Here is a 20,825-nt window from a genome sequence, read left to right as displayed (position 1 = left end):
GGTAAAGCTCCTGTGCCCCAATGAAGTATCCATAACAGAACCTTCATCTGCCATTTATTATCCTGTCAAATGCATCTGTTATTTTACTCCCTTTATAGCTATGTTTAGTGCCATATATTAAAGGGTTATTCTAACAAAATAAATGTAACCCCTATCCACGGGATAACTTGTGGATTGTTGGAATCTGGCTGCCAAGACCCCCATCGACCCCAAGATCCAGTCCTGGATGGAGCGGAGATGCTCACGCTCGACCGATATTTATGGTCTATGGGATTGGCAGATTTAGTTGAGTGTTCTACTCAGCAGTCCCATTAAAAAAAAGTGACTGGAGCTGAGGTTGAGCATGTGAACTGTTGTGAATTCTGCTTTTGGGCTCCCTCCGGTGGTTGTAGGTGGTAATGCAGTTGTCCCTGGGCTGCAGTCCTGGACAGGTGTATCTGCTGATTGCAATTCTGACTGGGGTATTTAGGTTTGCAGGACTCATTAGTCCTTGCCAGTTGTCAATGTTTCTTGGGGAGTGTTGGATCTCTGTCTGGCTTCTCCTGCTTAGCTGCCAATTCAGCAAAGATAAGTGTCTGTTTCTTTTTCTATGGCACACAAGCTGTGTGCTTGTTTTTTGATTGTATTCCTGCTCTGAGTGTAGGAGTCTCTGGAGTTGCAGTTCCACGTCTTTAGTTAGATGGAGGAATTTTTTGTAAAATCTGCTGTGGATATTTTTGGAAGGGTTTTAATACTGACTGCACAGAACTCTGTCCTATCCTTTCCTATTTTAGCTAGAGTGGCCTCTTGTGCTAAATCCTGTTTTCTGCTGTGTTTGTCTTTCCTCTCCTACTCACAGCCAATATTTGTGGAGGGCTGCCTATCCTCTGGGGTTCTGCTCTGAGGCAAGGTAGTATTCCTATTTCCATCTATAGGGGTATTTAGTCCTCCGGCTGTGACGAGGTGTCTAGGGTTTGTTAGGTACACCCCACGGCTACTTCTAGTTGCGATGTTAAGAGCAGGATTTGCGGTCAGTATAGTTACCACCTACTCCAGTGAAAGTTTTCATGCTGCTCCAAGGTCACCGGATCATAACAGTGAACCTCCACTCTATTCAGTATGAGGCTGAAGAGCCCCATTGTCGGGATCACAACGGCCAAACCCCCCAGCGGTCAACAAATAATCCTCCATCCTGTGGAGAGGGGATAAGTTGCTTTACTGGAAACAAACAAACCTTTAAAATGGAGATATCGCTGCTTTTCTCATGGAAAGTTTGGATGTCACCAGCAGACTCTTCTAGAAATGTTACATGTTCACCTCCCCATCATACTGTAGATGTTGGGGGGTCACTAGTATACAGTTACAACGAGCCCTAACCACTACTTTTCCTGGAAGTAGAAAATACATAATTGCACATATTTTCCAAATGAAATATAAAACCATTAAAATAAACCAGCAGTAAAAAAAGTTTATTATAGGAGTAAAGTGTAGAAAAAATAAAATAAAACATTATTACAATATTGTATTAACCCTTCACATTATGTGCTGATGCTGTATACCATGATATTACTGAGCTCTATACAAAACAGTATGCAGTAGGTTCATTATCTCCCCCTAGTGGTCGCTGCAGGTAGCCAGAATGTCATCTTTTAGCTACTTATACATTGAAAATTTGGAGCTTTGTATCAGAAAAAAACAAAAAAACCTTTGGCTCCTAACAATCTATTTAAAAAAAATAAAAATAGTGATCAGTTGGGTAGTACAGCATAAGTCATAAAAACGATGTACATTTCAAGGAGAAAGGAATCTTCTGTAAATGAGCACAGTGACTTGTCGCTTCTGTCATCCGAAAGTCCACATCCATAATTCTATGATTATTTATTTCCTTTAGACAGGCTTAGGTAGTGCTTTAAAGTTCAGATTGTACGTAACCAGGTAGCCATCATTGTACATGTAGAGCTTGTGGTCATTGGGGTTGTAGGAGAGACTCTGCACGTTCTCCATCATTTTATCAAGAATGATGCTTATCTGACCTTCCTGACTTGTCTTGGTGTCATACATGTAAAAGACTTCTTCTTTTCTGGTGCTAAGGGTTCTGGTGGCATATAGGACCCCACACACCATGAAGGCGTTGGTGGCACCCAGCTTGTACTGGGATGTCATCCAGGTCTTCTCCACAGTTAGGTTAAGGGGATTTAGTTTGCTAATGACAATGTTTCCAGCATTTTGTTCAGTAGAGTAAATGACCCAGAGGCCATCCTCATCGCTGGCCAAGTCAATGTCTTGCCAGACAGAGGAGGCGTAGGAGAATCGGTTGTTGAAGGTGGCATCTGGGAGGGTCCTGCGCTCGTTCACTGTGGTATTTATATTGTACTTACAGATGTCCCTGGTGTTATAGCAATTGTAATACAGTGAGTTGTTGAACATGATGACTCCACCACCTTGGCCACAGCTGGAGTAGTCGTAATTGTTGTAGGATGGATTCTTGGTGAACACCTTCTCGGTGGCCCCTTTGTAGAGCAAGAGATCATCGTAGGTAGGATACGAACGATAAAGGTTCATCATGCGGGCATCCGTCGTGAGAGGGGCCACAAAATGCAAATCTTGATTGGCACCTGAGAAAGCGTCTTTCCCCCATCCTCCAAATCTATAGGAAAAACCTAACCAGTTCAACTGGACCACAAATGGTTTGCTGATGTTGACAATTCCTCCGTGACTGCAGGAACCTAAAGGACAATAAAGATGGAGCTAAGCATTTAAAAGTTTAGACAATGTAGATCTCGTTTTAGATTTCTTCGTATCATTTCATCTATATACGGCTCAAGATTTAAGTGGGGCTGTCAGTGGCAAACATAGCGAGCTCTGCATATGCTTACACATGGCAGGAGTAGAGCACATTTACCCAGATTTGTAATGGACCCATGAACCTACAATGGTCTGACCGTGCACCCCTTAATGTTGCATTACTTTTTTGTCTCGATAGCCGTCAAACAATCACATTGAGCAGGAAACAAACAAACAAAAAATTATATATATATATAAAATTTGGGGGGATGTTTTATTAATCTTTAAAACTTTGTAATTGTACTTGAATTAGCAAACATCCCCATATCTTAAGCCATCATCCCTGGTCTCCAGTCTAGGCTGCTCGACTTGTGCCTTAGAAATTGACTCAAGAAAACTGTCTGTTGACACATAATTAGAGTGTGAATATGGCTACTTTCAGGCCATGTGCACACGCTGCGGATTCCGTTGCAGAATTTTCCGCAGCGGATGTGATTAAATCCGCAGTGCAAAAAGTACTGCGGATTTATCGCGTTTTTTTCTGCGGTTTCCACTGCGGTTTTAGACACCTGTGGATTTTTAATATGGAGCAGACGCCAAACCGCTGCGGATTCCGCACAAAGAATTGACATGCTGCGGAAAATGAACCGCAGCGTTTCCGCGCCGGTTTTTTTTACCATAAGTTAACATTGTACTGTACACCACATGGAAAACTGCTGCGGATCCGCAGCGTCAAAACCACTGCGGATCCGCAGCAAAAACCGCAACGTGTGCACATACCCTCACACTTCCTTCTTTTACAATCAGTTACAATCCGTCAAAGTGTTAAAAAGACTGTGCAGATTGTAAAAAACGGATGCACTGGATTCTGCTTTTTGACGGATCCGTCGATGCAGCAGCTGCAGGAAAAATGGGTTAAATTAAAGGAACAGAAATCCTTCCAGGCATGCTCAGTGTAAAAAAACAGAATCTGTTGCTGGATTCCGTCATTTGAGGGACAGGAACGGATCCTGCGCCCATAGGCTTCCATTCTAGCCAACGACGAACGCCGCAGGATCCGTCACTGTACGTTTTTTCGATGCAGACAAAAAACGTTACATTGAACGTTTTTTCCAGACGACGGTCCGCCAAAACACGACGGATCCATCGCACGACGGGTGCGACGTGTGGCGATCCGTCGCTAATACAAGTCTATGGGAAAAAAACGGATCTTGCGGACACATTTGCAGGATCCGTTTTTTCCCCAACACGACGCATTGCAACGGATCTGAAAAGACGGAAGTGTGAAAGTAGCCTAAGGCTGGTTTATTGTTTCTTCCAATAACTAAGACAGCCCCCCATCTCTATGTATTAATTGTCTTTGACAGAAGGGGCTGGCTTAGCAACTAAAATCCAAGTCAAAAGTTGAGCTGCTGGAAATGTGTTCCTTTATTAAATTCATGTATTTTAATATTTATAGAGGCACGGCTCAGTTTTTAAGCATTGTAGCTGTGCACCAAATCCCACCAAGGACAATATCTGCATGGCGTTTGTATGTTTATGTGGGTTTCCTCCGGTTTCATCCTACACCCCAAAGACAGTGATAGGGAATTTACATTGTGAGCCCCAATGGGGACAGTGATGATAATGTTTGTACAGCGCTGTTGAATTGATGGCACTATATATTCTAGAGATATTAATTTTCATATTAAACACCACTGACTTACCATAATTGACTGATGGAGGTTCTTGATTATTTTGGTTCTTCTCACAATCTTCAAGCTTCTTACGCAGTGAAGCAATCTCCCGTCTCACAGCTAGGACGTTGTTCTTGTCGTATGATTCCAGTTGGCTCACCATGACGGAAATATTATGGACCTTAAATTTGACATAGGAGCATATTTTTAGATTTATTTTGTATGTATGGCTTTCCATATCTGTCCATTATATGATTTCCTTACCTCTGCATAGAGAGCTTCTACCAGAATATTGGATCCATCAAAGGATTCTCGAAGTTTAATCACCAGTGACTCCATTTCTCTGATCTCCAACTTTAGCATCTCAAAGTCTAGTTCTGTATAGGATATGCCTCCCATCTCCATGACTTCCACCCGCCTGGTCAGGTTATGTAGCTTCTGCACGTATGCAGTCAACGTAGCTTGGTAACTTTCGATCTAAAGGAATGATAGAATTCCATAAACACATCCCATATCTCATTCGAGAAGCCATCGGTGGCTTCTGGCGTTATCGGAATTTCATCCAGTCTTACCTTTGTGATCTCTTCTTTGACGCTGACGCTCAGATAATTGTTGGAAATTTCCAGGATCTCCAAACGATCTGCAGGGAACGTGGTATCTGGGAGGGTGACAGAGCAATGGCAGACGCCCAAGTCATCCATAGCCCCAGTGGTGTTTACCTGGGAAAGGGAACAAAGTTGTTGAAGTTTATTCAGCGAAATGTTCATAGTCTATTAGTAAGGACAAATATGGATATCAGATATGAGAGCTGCTGTAAACCATCCATCATGTCCATTAGTCACAGCATTGACCCCTCAAAACCAATATATTGTACCCACAGGAGTAATGACAGCATTGTCCACCATACTTCATTAGTAAACATGGCAGCTTTCCCTCAAATCCCTCAGTAGTCACAGCGGTGACACCTCCTTTCCCCAACAGTCAAAGCAGTGCGGGTCTACTACTCCATTACTGCCTGGTCGTGATGAGTGAACAAGCTCAGATAAAGTGTTATCAGAGCATGCTCGGGTGCTAACCGAGTATCTTCAGCCTGCTCGAAAAATATGTTCGAGTCTAACAAACAAAGGCAATCCCTCCATGTGTTGTGGCTGTTGAACACCCGCGAGACATGCAGCTGTGGGGACTCGGACATATTATTCGAGCCATGACATCTCTGGTAGGATCCCAAGGCTACGTTCCCATGAGAAGCTTTTGGTGATTAAGAAAATTGGCCTATTTGCAGTTTTTTTCCCTCTCTTCTTGGTATGTCATGTTTTAAATAAAGCTGCTTTGGTTTTGATACTTCCTAGTATTTGGTAAAACTTTATTGAGACAGTCAGGCAGGAGACACACTAGTGTTTCACATGCGACATGCTAATGACACGCGGCCATTGCTCTGCTGTGAAAGCCGAAAGTCAGTGCTCTGCTCTCCGATCCTCTCTCATGAGGGGGATCACAGCACAGATGCGGAGGAGACGGAGAAAGTAATTTCTCCATCGCCTCTGCTGCCGGAGGGAATCACAGTGCACTCGGGTGATATTATATGGGGGAGTACAACCTGAATTTTGCATGCAATCGCAGCATGCTATGTTTTTTTTTCTGTAAAATTGCAATTGAGCAAGGAAAAAAAAAGCCATTGCGAACACAAGAATAGGATTATTTTGGTAAGAATGCAATCCGATTTTTAATCGGATTGCATTCGTTCTATTTAATCAGAAGTGGGAGCGAGCCCTCTTGTGCTTATTATCACATGCATTTTTTGCTTGAAAATTTTCCGCATATAAGTCTACGAGAAAAAAAAACACCATCTCCCACGTACTTTGTTGGAATTGTAAGTCTGTGTTCTCATGATGAGTTTGATGCAGTGTATTTTTGCTGCATTGCAGTATTTAACAGTTCCAGAAAAGCGGATGGAATTTATAAAAAATTATATATACGGTATAATATATATATATACATATACACATACATACATACATATTTATATATATATTTTTTTATTTAGTGCATCAAAGACACATGTAATTTACACGTGACTGTGTCAATAAAATTCAAGCCAAATACCAGGAAATAAAAACAAAGCAGCTTTATTTAGAACATGACACCCCCCCAAAAAAAAAAAATAAATAAATATATAAATAAGAGAAAATATGCAAGTAACCCAATTTACTTAGAGGCAGAAAATCTGCAACATCAAAAACTCACCCAAGAACCTCTCATGGGAACGTAGGCTTAGATTGCGCGCTTTTGAAGCACCGAAAAAACGCAGCGTCGAAAACTTATTGTGGGCACACAGCTTAAGGCCACGTTCACACATTCAGTATTTTACCTTATCATTTGTAAGCCAAAAACCAGGAGTGGGACAATCAGAGGAAAAGTATAATAGAAACATATGCACCACTTCTGTATTTATCACCTATTCCTGGTTTTGGCTACAAATACTGATGTAAAATACTGAACGTGGCCTTAATATAGTAACATAGTAACATAGTAACATAGTTAGTAAGGCCGAAAAAAGACATTTGTCCATCCAGTTCAGCCTATATTCCATCATAATAAATCCCCAGATCTACGTCCTTCTACAGAACCTAATAATTGTATGATACAATATTGTTCTGCTCCAGGAAGACATCCAGGCCTCTCTTGAACCCCTCGACTGAGTTCGCCATCACCACCTCCTCAGGCAAGCCTCTCATGCCTCTCTGGGGCTAAAAACTTACAAACTACAAAGGGGCAGGTAGGACCAAGCACTGATTAACAACAGCCTCAGGGCCTTAGCTACGACAAGGTGACCTTTCTTTGATGTGACCCTAAGCCTAATATTTATCAAACCTGCCTCACCCACAGCATAAGCCTATGAATTGAAAAGGAAAAGTAGGATCCAGCACTAATTAAAGACAACTATAGGTTAATGGGAGGAGGAACTCAGCCAAACATGGAGGCAGTCATAAAACCTGCTTAATATTATATGTATATTAAGCAACTTTAACAAAAGTCATAGATAGGTAGCACATTTTCCGTAGATTCTCTCTCATACCTGTCAGTCCCAGTACTCACCAGGCTGGCAGCATAGCGCTCTCACACCTGTCAGTCCCTGTACTCACCAGGCTGGCAGCATAGCGCTCTCACACCTGTCAGTCCCAGTATTCACCAGGCTGGCAGCATAGCGCTCTCACACCTGTCAGTCCCAGTACTCACCAGGCTGGCAGCATAGCGCTCTCACACCTGTCAGTCCCTGTACTCACCAGGCTGGCAGCATAGCGCTCTCACACCTGTCAGTCCCAGTATTCACCAGGCTGGCAGCATAGCGCTCTCATACCTGTCAGTCCCAGTACTCACCAGGCTGGCAGCATAGCTCTCATACCTGTCAGTCCCAGTACTCACCAGGCTGGCAGCATAGCTCTCATACCTGTCAGTCCCAGTACTCACCAGGCTGGCAGCATAGCGCTCTCACACCTGTCAGTCCCAGTACTCACCAGGCTGGCAGCATAGCGCTCTCACACCTGTCAGTCCCAGTACTCACCAGGCTGGCAGCATAGCGCTCTCACACCTGTCAGTCCCTGTACTCACCAGGCTGGCAGCATAGCTCTCTCATACCTGTCAGTCCCAGTATTCACCAGGCTAGCAGCATAGCTCTCTCATACCAGTCAGTCCCAGTACTCACCAGGCTGGCAGCATAGCTCTCTCATACCTGTCAGTCCCTGTACTCCCCAGGCTGGCAGCATAGCTCTCTCATACCGGTCAGTCCCAGTACTCACCAGGCTGGCAGCATAGCTCTCTCATACCTGTCAGTCCCTGTACTCACCAGGCTGGCAGCATAGCTCTCTCATACCTGTCAGTCCCTGTACTCACCAGGCTGGCAGCATAGCTCTCTCATACCTGTCAGTCCCAGTACTCACCAGGCTGGCAGCATGGCTCTCTCATACCTGTCAGTCCCTGTACTCACCAGGCTGGCAGCATAGCTCTCATACCTGTCAGTCCCAGTACTCACCAGGCTGGCAGCATGGCTCGCTCTGACACCTGTCAGTCCCTGTACTCACCAGGCTGGCAGCATAGCTCTCTCATACCTGTCAGTCCCAGTACTCACCAGGCTGGCAGCATGGCTCAGTCACACCCGTCAGTCCCTGTACTCACCAGGCTGGCAGCATAGCTCTCTCATACCTGTCAGTCCCAGTACTCACCAGGCTGGCAGCATAGCTCTCATACCTGTCAGTCCCAGTACTCACCAGGCTGGCAGCATGGCTCGCTCTGACACCTGTCAGTCCCTGTACTCACCAGGCTGGCAGCATGGCTCAGTCACACCCGTCAGTCCCTGTACTCACCAGGCTGGCAGCATAGCCCTCTCACACCTGTCAGTCCCAGTATTCACCAGGCTAGCAGCATAGCTCTCTCATACCGGTCAGTCCCAGTACTCACCAGGCTGGCAGCATAGCTCTCTCATACCTGTCAGTCCCTGTACTCACCAGGCTGGCAGCATAGCTCTCTCATACCGGTCAGTCCCAGTACTCACCAGGCTGGCAGCATAGCTCTCTCATACCTGTCAGTCCCTGTACTCACCAGGCTGGCAGCATAGCTCTCTCATACCGGTCAGTCCCAGTACTCACCAGGCTGGCAGCATAGCTCTCTCATACCTGTCAGTCCCTGTACTCACCAGGCTGGCAGCATAGCTCTCTCATACCTGTCAGTCCCTGTACTCACCAGGCTGGCAGCATAGCTCTCTCATACCTGTCAGTCCCAGTACTCACCAGGCTGGCAGCATGGCTCTCTCATACCTGTCAGTCCCTGTACTCACCAGGCTGGCAGCATAGCTCTCTCATACCTGTCAGTCCCAGTACTCACCAGGCTGGCAGCATAGCTCTCATACCTGTCAGTCCCAGTACTCACCAGGCTGGCAGCATGGCTCGCTCTGACACCTGTCAGTCCCTGTACTCACCAGGCTGGCAGCATGGTTCAGTCACACCCGTCAGTCCCTGTACTCACCAGGCTGGCAGCATAGCCCTCTCACACCTGTCAGTCCCAGTATTCACCAGGCTAGCAGCATAGCTCTCTCATACCAGTCAGTCCCAGTACTCACCAGGCTGGCAGCATAGCTCTCTCATACCTGTCAGTCCCTGTACTCCCCAGGCTGGCAGCATAGCTCTCTCCTACCGGTCAGTCCCAGTACTCACCAGGCTGCAGCATTGCTATCTCATACCTGTTAATCCCTGTACTCACCAGGCTGGCGGCATGGCTCTCTCATACCTTTCAGTCCCTGTACTCACCAGGCTGGCAGCATAGCTCTCTCATACCTGTCAGTCACAGTACTCACCAGGCTGGCAGCATAGCCCTCTCTGACACCTGTTAGTCCCTGTACTCACCAGGCTGGCAGCATAGCGCTCTCACACCTGTCAGTCCCAGTACTCACCAGGCTGGCAGCATAGCTCTCTCATACCGGTCAGTCCCAGTACTCACCAGGCTGGCAGCATAGCCCTCTCTGACACCTGTTAGTCCCTGTACTCACCAGGCTGGCAGCATAGCGCTCTCACACCTGTCAGTCCCAGTACTCACCAGGCTGGCAGCATAGCTCTCTCACACCTGTCAGTCCCAGTACTCACCAGGCTGGCAGCATAGCTCTCTCATACCTGTCAGTCACAGTGCTCACCAGGCTGGCAGCATAGCCCTCTCTGACACCTGTCAGTCCCTGTACTCACCAGGCTGGCAGCATAGCGCTCTCACACCTGTCAGTCCCAGTACTCACCAGGCTGGCAGCATAGCTCTCATACCTGTCAGTCCCTGTACTCACCAGGCTGGCAGCATAGCCCTCTCTCACACCTGTCAGTCCCAGTACTCACCAGGCTGGCAGCATAGCACTCTCATACCTGTCAGTCCCAGTACTCACCAGGCTGGCAGCATGGCGCTCTCACACCTGTCAGTCCCTGTACTCACCAGGCTGGCAGCATAGCGCTCTCACACCTGTCAGTCCCAGTACTCACCAGGCTGGCAGCATAGCGCTCTCACACCTGTCAGTCCCAGTACTCACCAGGCTGGCAGCATGGCGCTCTCACACCTGTCAGTCCCTGTACTCACCAGGCTGGCAGCATAGCGCTCTCACACCTGTCAGTCCCAGTACTCACCAGGCTGGCAGCATAGCTCTCATACCTGTCAGTCCCTGTACTCACCAGGCTGGCAGCATGGCTCCGCAGTGCACACACAGCTAGGATCAGTAATGGCAGCATCTTCCCTGTGGTCTCGTCTCCTGACCTCTGCTTCTTGCACTGCCTGCTGCCGCACTTGTATTTATATGGAAAGCTTTGTTTGTGGAGGAGGAATGACCATCAGGAATTTCCAGATTCCTGGATCCCCCTCCCATGCACTCTCAGCACACACCCCAGCCATTCTGTGTGTTCCCATTCTGCTGCTCGCCCTGTGACCCGGGGGTTGTAATGTCCTTTGTAACCTGCAGAAAACAGTCCAGAAGTGACTATAGAACAGGACGTCCAGTATGGAGGGAGAAGCGTGACCCTCGCCGCCATAGACCGCCCACGCACCCTTCATTAGTGACGGAGGAAATGCTGATTATATTGGTTATGGCTTGTTGTAATATATTTGTGTTTTATGAATTTTGATATCTTGAGTGAATCCGGTACATGTATCCTCCTCTTACTTCTTCCCTCCGGAGGCAGCAGGGCGCCCATGCTGGTTTCTGCGCATCTCAGCGTCCTCTCCATATGGTCCATCCCATATTTCTATTTCCCAACCTGATGGACATGTGTCTTTTTTCCAACCGTACAGACTATACTCCAGCATGATTCACCAGACGTTGTGCGAATTTGACGTTTCCGTCTGTGTCAGGATTCCCCTGACCGCTGCCACCAATTTGTCACAATTCACACCGTGACCGTCACCCCTACGTCACGGTCGGGGTGGCTTTGGGCCAACAGACGGCTATCACATGTGCAGGGGGGCTTATCTTAGTTATCCCTCCACTGCTAACAATGTGATGAGAAAACACACACAAGGCTATTGACCTATTGGAGGGCATCCCCCCTGCCGGAACATCTCCAGTTCATGTGCTCGCTGGGCTTGGCGCTCGGCTCTCTCAGCCTCCCGCTCGGCTCTCTCAGCCTCCCGCTCGGCTCGGGCCTCTCTCTCGGCTTGCTGGGCCTCCTGCCGGTATTGCTGAAACAGCTGCAGACGTCTCGCTAGGTCATCTGCGGAGCATTGTTGCAGAGCCAGCTGCAGGAGGAGGTCTGCACCCCCCTGGTTGCCAGTAGGGCCCGTATTCAGTGGTTGGACCTCTGCTGCAGCACCATGTTCGCTTGTGCTGGCTTCTGCGGCCTCTGGGCTCTGTGGCCTGGCTTGGTCTGCTTCAAATTGCACCAGTTCAGCGACCATTTGAGTCTTGGTCTTACCCTGGGGGTTCAGGCCATGGCACGTGCATATCCCAGCAAGAAAGTCCTTCTTCTGGTGGTTGTACCAGGCTTCCCCTTTCGCAGCCATGGTTGCCAAATAAAAGATAGGATAGAAAAACGAAGAGAAAGGGAGGGGATAATTACCAGTACGCAATTGTCTCAAGACTAATAAAACACTGAGTTCGTTCTCCAAACTTATTTGCGCAGAGTCCTCGCAAGAACTTTCTGCAAGTTTTTAGTGAGAGGAATGATTACTCAAACCAAATCACTAATGCTCTAAGATATCCCACCGCCTTGCCACCAATTTGTCAGGATTCCCCTGACCGCTGCCACCAATTTGTCACAATTCACACCGTGACCGTCACCCCTACGTCACGGTCGGGGTGGCTTTGGGCCAACAGACGGCTATCACATGTGCAGGGGGGCTTATCTTAGTTATCCCTCCACTGCTAACAATGTGATGAGAAAACACACACAAGGCTATTGACCTCTTAGTTTACAGCAGGGGCTTATGCTAGGTATCCCACTGCTTTCAATATACCACAAACTGCAGGGATTTATGTATATCCTGCTTACAGTTCCACTGAACACTTGCAGCTCTCTGGCGCCCCCCTTACTCTCAGGTCAGATTAGGTACTGCACCCTGGGTAATTAGTCGCCAGAAAGGCTGCCTGCTATGTACTGGCTATTGGGCACGCTGCAGCGACGCGATAAACTACTCCCACTCAGGCAGGAACACTAATTATCAACGCCGCAGCCGCTACAACATAACCCAAAAGTCTGCACACTAGCGGTATCACTGCCACCAGCTTTGATTAAACGGGTCCGAAGCTAACCCAACACAACAGTAGGGTATTTCCCTTCAGAAGACTTAGGGTACGGTTTTTAGAGCATGGAGAAAGAACTGGCATGAAATAATATACCCCTCAAAATTTAGGCATTGCTTTATCAAAATATTCTACAAAGAGGTTACAAATGAGACAATTGCAAATATGTACACGGTAATTATAACATAAAGGGAATAAAGGAGAAAAGATAACACTCACATGTTCAAAGCATGGCAGGCCCCCAGGCTAGGGCAGTTTTCCATACGTCCCAGCTCATGGGATGTACTCAGCTCTTCCAGGAAAATAGGACAAGAAGGAAGCTGGGGATGTGTGCAGACAGTTATAGCCAAGCCTGTAACATCCCAGAAAGGGGTTGGATCACCTCGTCCCTCCTACCTCTTCAGTTAACTGATTTTTTCTAATCTATATCTAATTTCGATAACTCCGCTACAAAACATGTCATAGTCCTAACAAACCCATCAATCATCTCGGATTAACGTGAGCATTCTAATGAGATCAAATATGTCCTATCTGGGATACATATTTACAGAGAAAACCCTACTTCTTTACCAGACGGTGTTTCGGGGAATGGGTAGGTCCACCGAGTGAGAATACGAATATATATTTTCGTGTTCTTAACGTAAACATGGTGCATACTATCGTACAAAAAACAAACAAAGAATCTCATGGATTTCTGGAAAATTTTAAACAGTTCTCTGCAGTTCTCAGCTAGAGGAGATCTGAGCCTAGTCGTAAATTCCTTTCGGCAATAAAACCTCTCTTCCCCCATACATTGGCAAAGCAGCTCTTGGCTGAGTGAAAGGGAAGGAATTTGACGCTACAAACTGCTGCAGCATCACTCCAAGAAGGGGGGCTTAGCCCACGCAGGCTAACAAGAAAACTACTTATGATATTTCATACCATATCGTCACACCTCCCCCTTTTGGTGTGCGCTAGGGAGGCAGTACCCCACGGTATGCCTCCATGGGCACCTCAGTAGGTTCACCCTGGCGGGAGAGTCCATCTGCATTCCCATGCTCTTTGCCCGTTTTGTGTTCCATGGTGAAGTCAAACTGCTGAAGGGCAAGGCTCCAGCGTAGCAACCTGCCGTTGGTTCCACACATGGCGTTTAGCCAGCGCAGAGGGTTGTGGTCGGTCACCACAGTGAAGGGGCGACCGTACAAGTAGGGCTGCAAGCGCTGCAGGGCCCAGACTATGGCCCGGCACTCCTTCTCGATGGTGGAGTAGGCCACTTCCCTCGGCAAAAGCTTCCGGCTCAGGTATAACACGGGGTGCTCTTGGTCCTCCGAGTCAACCTGGCTGAGCACAGCACCAAGGCCAAACTCGCTGGCGTCGGTCTGCACCAAGTACGGTCGACTGCTGTCGACTGCTTTCAACACAGGGGCGTTGCACAGTGCGGTTTTCAAAGCCTGGAAGGCCCCCTCACAGCCATCTGTCCAGTTGATGATGTGGGGTAGCTTCTTCCTGGTGAGGTCCGTCAAAGGTTTTGCCAGGCTACTATAGTGCTGTACAAAGCGCTTATAGTACCCTGCAGTGCCCAAGAAGGACATCACCTGTTTCTTGGTCACGGGAGTGGGCCAGTTCACGATCACTCCCACTTTGTCAGGCTCTGGCTTCAGGGTGTTCCCGCCTACCCGGTGCCCCAGGTAGTGAACCTCCCTCATGCCCATCTGACACTTTCCCAGCTTGATAGTCAGTCCTGCTTGGTGAATTCGCCTGAGCACCTCCTTGAGATGCTGCAGGTGTTCCTTCTAGGAGGGACTGAAGATGGCAATGTCATCCAAGTACGCCACTGCGTACTTCTCCAGTCCCTGAAGCAGGAGGTTGACCATCCGCTGGAAAGTGGCAGGGGCATTCTTCATGCCGAAGGGCATGACCGTGGACTCGTACAGTCCAAAGGGTGTGATAAAGGCGGACTTCTCCTGTGCCTCAGAGCTCAGGGGAATCTGCCAGTATCCTCGACTCAGATCCATTATGGTTAGGTAATTTGCGCCAGCTAACTTCTCAAGCAGCTCCTCGATGCGCGGCAGTGGGTGCGCATCCGAGGCTGTGATGGCGTTGAGCCCCCTGTAGTCCACGCAGAACCGGGTGGTCCGGTCCTTCTTTGGCACGAGAACTACAGGTGATGCCCACGCGCTCTTTGACCGTCGAATCACCCCCAGCTGTAACATCTCATCGATCTCTTGGCGCATAATCTGCTGCACCTGGTCAGAGATTCGATAGGGTGTTCGCCGTAGTGGGGCGTTATTCCCGGTGTCCACCTCGTGGACTGCTAACTGAGTCCTCCCAGGTCGGTTGGAGAACACGACCCGGAAGGGTTCCAGTGTGGTTTGCAACTGCAACCGCTGGGATTCAGTTAACGAGGCGCTTACCTCCACGTCCTCGATGGACCCATTGGCCTTGGCTTGGGCCAGCATGTCCAGGAGGGTGTCTTCCTCCCCGTCTTCGGGCAAGCTGCAGACCGGTAGGACGAAAGGTTCACGTTCGTGATGAGCCTTCATCATGTTGACGTGAAAGGCCTTTCGCCTACCCCGAGCGTGGTCAAGCGTGACCACGTAAGTGACGGCTTGAGCTGTTGGTGGATGACGTACGGGCTCTCCCCGGCTGCCTGAAGCTTATCCGTTGGCACGGGGACCAGCACCCACACCTTTTGACCCACGTGGTAGGTCTGCTCCCGGGTGTTCTGGTCGTACCAGTGCTTCTGATCAGCCTGAGCCTGCGTCATGTTGTCATGCACCAACTGCGTCAAGGTCTGCATCTTGTCACGGAAGCGCATGACATACTCCACTATGGACACTTCAGAAGGGTTCGGCTCCTCTTCCCAGGATACTCTTACCAACCCAAGGGGTCCCCGGACTCGCCTGCCGTACAGGAGCTCGAAGGGGGAGAACCCCGTCGAGGCCTGCGGAACCTCTCGGTAAGCGAACAGCAGGTGTGGGAAGTACCGCTCCCAGTCGCGCCCTTGAGTCTCAACCAGCATGCGTAGCATCTGTTTGAGGGTACCATTGAAGCGTTCACACAGGCCATTGGTCTGTGGGTGATACGCACTCGATGCCAGGTGCTTCACCTGCATTCTCTTACAGAGAGCCTCCATTGGGCGAGACATAAATTGGGTCCCTTGATCAGTAAGCATTTCCCTGGGAAATCCTACACGTGAAAAGATGGCCCACAGGGCATCCGCTACCTTATCTGCCCTAGTTGACGACAGAGCTACTGCCTCTGGGTACCGGGTAGCGTAGTCTACCACAGTAAGGATGTATTGCTTTCCAGAGCTGCTGGGGACGGCCAGCGGGCCCACAATGTCCACCGCGATCCTCTGGAAAGGCTCCTCTATCACTAGCAAAGGGATCAGGGGAGCCTTAAGAGCAGGCCCCGCCTTCCCCACTCTTTGACAAGTGATACAGGAGCGGCAGTAGTTTGACACATCTGTCCCCATCTTAGGCCAATAGAAGTGTTGAGACAGCCGGGCCTTAGTTTTGCTGATCCCCAAGTGTCCAGCTAGCAGGATCTCATGGGCAATCCGCAACACCTCACCCCGGAATTGCTGCGGGACGACCAGCTGTCTTTCCCCAAATCACTCCTTTTGTGATTCTCCGGGTACGGTCTCCCGGTACAACCTTCCTCGTTCCCAGAACACCTTCTCCTTATCAGCCTCGGAGAAGTGCGTCCCGACAAGTTGTCTCAAACTCTCTAGGCTCGCATCTGTGTGCAGAGCGGCCTGAAACTCCTGGCTAGGGGAAGCCAGAAGCAATGTCAGGGTCCCTTCCCCACAGGAACCCTCTTGGACCTGCTCTGGGTGCACCTCTGGTTCAGTCACAGTGATGACTGAGGAGGGTCCGGAAGGCAGACAGTTATCTGCGTTCCGGGCACTCTGACTGCGGGTGACAGCAGCTACGTAGGCTGTCTCCCCGGGGGTTTCTACAGACCCGTCAGCCGGCGCTGCTATGGGCTCTACCTCCCCATCCACCCCCAACACTCCAGGGGCAGTGCTACTTATGGGCCAGTTACCTTCCTCGGTGGCAATGGTCACTTTCATGGCGGCACCTTCCTCACGGTTCCCATGCATCTCCCCATTTCCTGTAGCACCAACACTTGCCCCTGTTAGGGGTTCCTCAGCCGTCTCACTCCGCAGAGCGACGTGGCTGGGCACGCCTGTACCTATGGACACATTAACCTTCACAGAAAAATCATTATCAGGTTCAGCTGGCACAGGTACAACATTTTCACCATCAATCCTAGGAAAAACATGGTTAATAGATGCATCATTAGTATTACAAGATAAAGCATGGCCAGGTAACACATGCGATTTCCCATCATCATCATCATCATCATCAGGGTTAACGTTACCCTTATTAGTAGATTGGGGAGGGGTATCAGGGACGTAGTGGGCAACCAACCTCCCCAAATCAGTCCCCAACAAAACATCAGTGGGCAAATTATCAGACAGCCCCACTTCCTTCACCCCGCTCCCAGCACCCCAATCAATAAAAACCCGGGCCATCGGTAAGGGACAGCTGATGCCCCCAATCCCAGTGACAGTTAGGGTTTTCCCCGGAATGATTTCTTCAGGGGCCGCCAGTTCGGGTCGGATGAGGGTTCGTTCAGCCCTGGTGTCCTTGAGGCCTGTAGCAACATGCCCTCCCACAGTGACGTGCTGTACGTTGTCACACACCCTCCCAACCACACCACCCACCAAAAGAACTGCTGCATTAGGCCCTGGGGCCTTGGCTGGGGTGTTCTTCTGCTTGGTTGGGCAGGAGGGACTGATATGACCAGTCTGATGGCAGGTGAAACACTTGCGAGGTTCGGTGGTAGGTCTGGTGCTGTTGGCTACGGGGACAGGACCTCTGGAGTGCTGGCTGGCAGGGATACTGGCGTTGGTTGCAGGCTTACCCCCTGTCCAGCTGGTGGTGACTGGCTTCCGCACTTCCGATCTACGGTTGGCCTCATAGGCATCGGCAATCTGCGCTGCTTTCGTCACGTCTTTGGGTTCTCTGTCCATCACGAACTGTCGCACCTCAGCTGGGCAAAGATGAAAGAACTGGTCTTGGATCATCAGGTCTCGCAGCTGTGCAAAGGTGGTCACCGACAGTCCTTGGGTCCACTGGTCAAAGTGGGTCCCCAGTCCATGCACCACATCACTGTAACTGTCGTGTGGGCCACGTTGGAGGGTCCGGAACTTTCTACGGTACACCTCGGGAGTAAGCTGGTACTTTGCTATCAGGGCCTGCTTGATGGCCTCATAGTCTCCATCTTGTTCTTGAGGGAGGGCAGCAAACGCCTCCAGAGCTTTGCCTCTCAGCCCTGGTGTCAGGTATCGTGCCCATTCATCAGTAGGCAGCCGGTACTGTCTGCAGGCTTTCTCAAAGGCCCGCAGAAAAGTGTCCAAGTCCCCGTCCTTCTCCATAACAGGAAAGTGATCGGGCCGGGGCTTAGGTATCTGAGCGCTGCTGGGCTCACGTCTCTGAGTGGTGGAGGGCATCCCCCCTGCCGGAGCATCTCCAGTTCATGTGCTCGCTGGGCTTGGCGCTCGACTCTCTCAGCCTCCCGCTCGGCTCGGGCCTCTCTCTCGGCTTGCTGGGCCTCCTGCCGGTATTGCTGAAACAGCTGCAGACGTCTCGCTAGGTCATCTGCGGAGCATTGTTGCAGAGCCAGCTGCAGGAGGAGGTCTGCACCCCCCTGGTTGCCAGTAGGGCCCGTATTCAGTGGTTGGACCTCTGCTGCAGCACCATGTTCGCTTGTGCTGGCTTCTGCGGCCTCTGGGCTCTGTGGCCTGGCTTGGTCTGCTTCAAATTGCACCAGTTCAGCGACCATTTGAGTCTTGGTCTTACCCTGGGGGTTCAGGCCATGGCACGTGCATATCCCAGCAAGAAAGTCCTTCTTCTGGTGGTTGTACCAGGCTTCCCCTTTCGCAGCCATGGTTGCCAAATAAAAGATAGGATAGAAAAACGAAGAGAAAGGGAGGGGATAATTACCAGTACGCAATTGTCTCAAGACTAATAAAACACTGAGTTCGTTCTCCAAACTTATTTGCGCAGAGTCCTCGCAAGAACTTTCTGCAAGTTTTTAGTGAGAGGAATGATTACTCAAACCAAATCACTAATGCTCTAAGATATCCCACCGCCTTGCCACCAATTTGTCAGGATTCCCCTGACCGCTGCCACCAATTTGTCACAATTCACACCGTGACCGTCACCCCTACGTCACGGTCGGGGTGGCTTTGGGCCAACAGACGGCTATCACATGTGCAGGGGGGCTTATCTTAGTTATCCCTCCACTGCTAACAATGTGATGAGAAAACACACACAAGGCTATTGACCTCTTAGTTTACAGCAGGGGCTTATGCTAGGTATCCCACTGCTTTCAATATACCACAAACTGCAGGGATTTATGTATATCCCGCTTACAGTTCCACTGAACACTTGCAGCTCTCTGGCGCCCCCCTTACTCTCAGGTCAGATTAGGTACTGCACCCTGGGTAATTAGTCGCCAGAAAGGCTGCCTGCTATGTACTGGCTATTGGGCACGCTGCAGCGACGCGATAAACTACTCCCACTCAGGCAGGAACACTAATTATCAACGCCGCAGCCGCTACAACATAACCCAAAAGTCTGCACACTAGCGGTATCACTGCCACCAGCTTTGATTAAACGGGTCCGAAGCTAACCCAACACAACAGTAGGGTATTTCCCTTCAGAAGACTTAGGGTACGGTTTTTAGAGCATGGAGAAAGAACTGGCATGAAATAATATACCCCTCAAAATTTAGGCAGTGCTTTATCAAAATATTCTACAAAGAGGTTACAAATGAGACAATTGCAAATATGTACACGGTAATTATAACATAAAGGGAATAAAGGAGAAAAGATAACACTCACATGTTCAAAGCATGGCAGGCCCCCAGGCTAGGGCAGTTTTCCATACGTCCCAGCTCATGGGATGTACTCAGCTCTTCCAGGAAAATAGGACAAGAAGGAAGCTGGGGATTTGTGCAGACAGTTATAGCCAAGCCTGTAACATCCCAGAAAGGGGTTGGATCACCTCGTCCCTCCTACATCTTCAGTTAACTGATTTTTTCTAATCTATATCTAATTTCGATAACTCCGCTACAAAACATGTCATAGTCCTAACAAACCCATCAATCATCTCGGATTAACGTGAGCATTCTAATGAGATCAAATATGTCCTATCTGGGATACATATTTACAGAGAAAACCCTACTTCTTTACCAGACGGTGTTTCGGGGAATGGGTAGGTCCACCGAGTGAGAATACGAATATATATTTTCGTGTTCTTAACGTAAACATGGTGCATACTATCGTACAAAAAACAAACAAAGAATCTCATGGATTTCTGGAAAATTTTAAACAGTTCTCTGCAGTTCTCAGCTAGAGAAGATCTGAGCCTAGTCGTAAATTCCTTTCGGCAATAAAACCTCTCTTCCCCCATACATTGGCAAAGCAGCTCTTGGCTGAGTGAAAGGGAAGGAATTTGAAGCTACAAACTGCTGCAGCATCACTCCAAGAAGGGGGGCTTAGCCCACGCAGGCTAACAAGAAAACTACTTATGATATTTCATACCATATCGTCACACCTCCCCCTTTTGGTGTGCGCTAGGGAGGCAGTACCCCACGGTATGCCTCCATGGGCACCTCAGTAGGTTCACCCTGGCGGGAGAGTCCATCTGCATTCCCATGCTCTTTGCCCGTTTTGTGTTCCATGGTGAAGTCAAACTGCTGAAGGGCAAGGCTCCAGCGTAGCAACCTGCCGTTGGTTCCACACATGGCGTTTAGCCAGCGCAGAGGGTTGTGGTCGGTCACCACAGTGAAGGGGCGACCGTACAAGTAGGGCTGCAAGCGCTGCAGGGCCCAGACTATGGCCCGGCACTCCTTCTCGATGGTGGAGTAGGCCACTTCCCTCGGCAAAAGCTTCCGGCTCAGGTATAACACGGGGTGCTCTTGGTCCTCCGAGTCAACCTGGCTGAGCACAGCACCAAGGCCAAACTCGCTGGCGTCGGTCTGCACCAAGTACGGTCGACTGCTGTTGACTGCTTTCAACACAGGGGCGTTGCACAGTGCGGTTTTCAAAGCCTGGAAGGCCCCCTCACAAC

General features: G+C 49.3%; 1 protein-coding gene across 1 annotated transcript; it reads right to left on the bottom strand.

The window, feature by feature from the left end:
* Positions 1-1,427: 1,427 nt before the first annotated feature.
* Positions 1,428-10,724, bottom strand: LOC138661747 (olfactomedin-4-like). The gene is made up of 5 exons (XM_069746638.1): positions 10,637-10,724; positions 5,012-5,158; positions 4,704-4,916; positions 4,470-4,620; positions 1,428-2,705 (listed from the first exon to the last, which is right to left on the bottom strand). The coding sequence occupies exons 1-5, from the start codon at positions 10,691-10,693 to the stop codon at positions 1,867-1,869; spliced, it is 1,407 nt and encodes a 468-aa protein (XP_069602739.1). The 5' UTR covers positions 10,694-10,724; the 3' UTR covers positions 1,428-1,866.
* Between the last annotated feature and the right edge of the window lie 10,101 nt (positions 10,725-20,825).

This window comes from Ranitomeya imitator, chromosome 2, assembly GCF_032444005.1.
Source record: "Ranitomeya imitator isolate aRanImi1 chromosome 2, aRanImi1.pri, whole genome shotgun sequence".
Classification (NCBI taxonomy): Eukaryota; Metazoa; Chordata; class Amphibia; order Anura; family Dendrobatidae; genus Ranitomeya; species Ranitomeya imitator.
This window is presented reverse-complemented; position numbering and strand designations above follow the sequence as displayed.

Bases quoted from the DNA above. Each gene is read 5' to 3' on its own strand.
- LOC138661747 (XM_069746638.1), bottom strand. From the start codon at position 10,693: ATGCTGCCATTACTGATCCTAGCTGTGTGTGCACTGCGGAGCCATGCT. The intron at 5,159-10,636 runs GTGAGTACAGGG...TCCCTTTCCCAG, and splicing joins GGAGCCATGCTGCCAGCCTG to GTAAACACCACTGGGGCTAT. The intron at 4,621-4,703 runs GTAAGGAAATCA...GTCAAATTTAAG, and splicing joins TAGAAGCTCTCTATGCAGAG to GTCCATAATATTTCCGTCAT.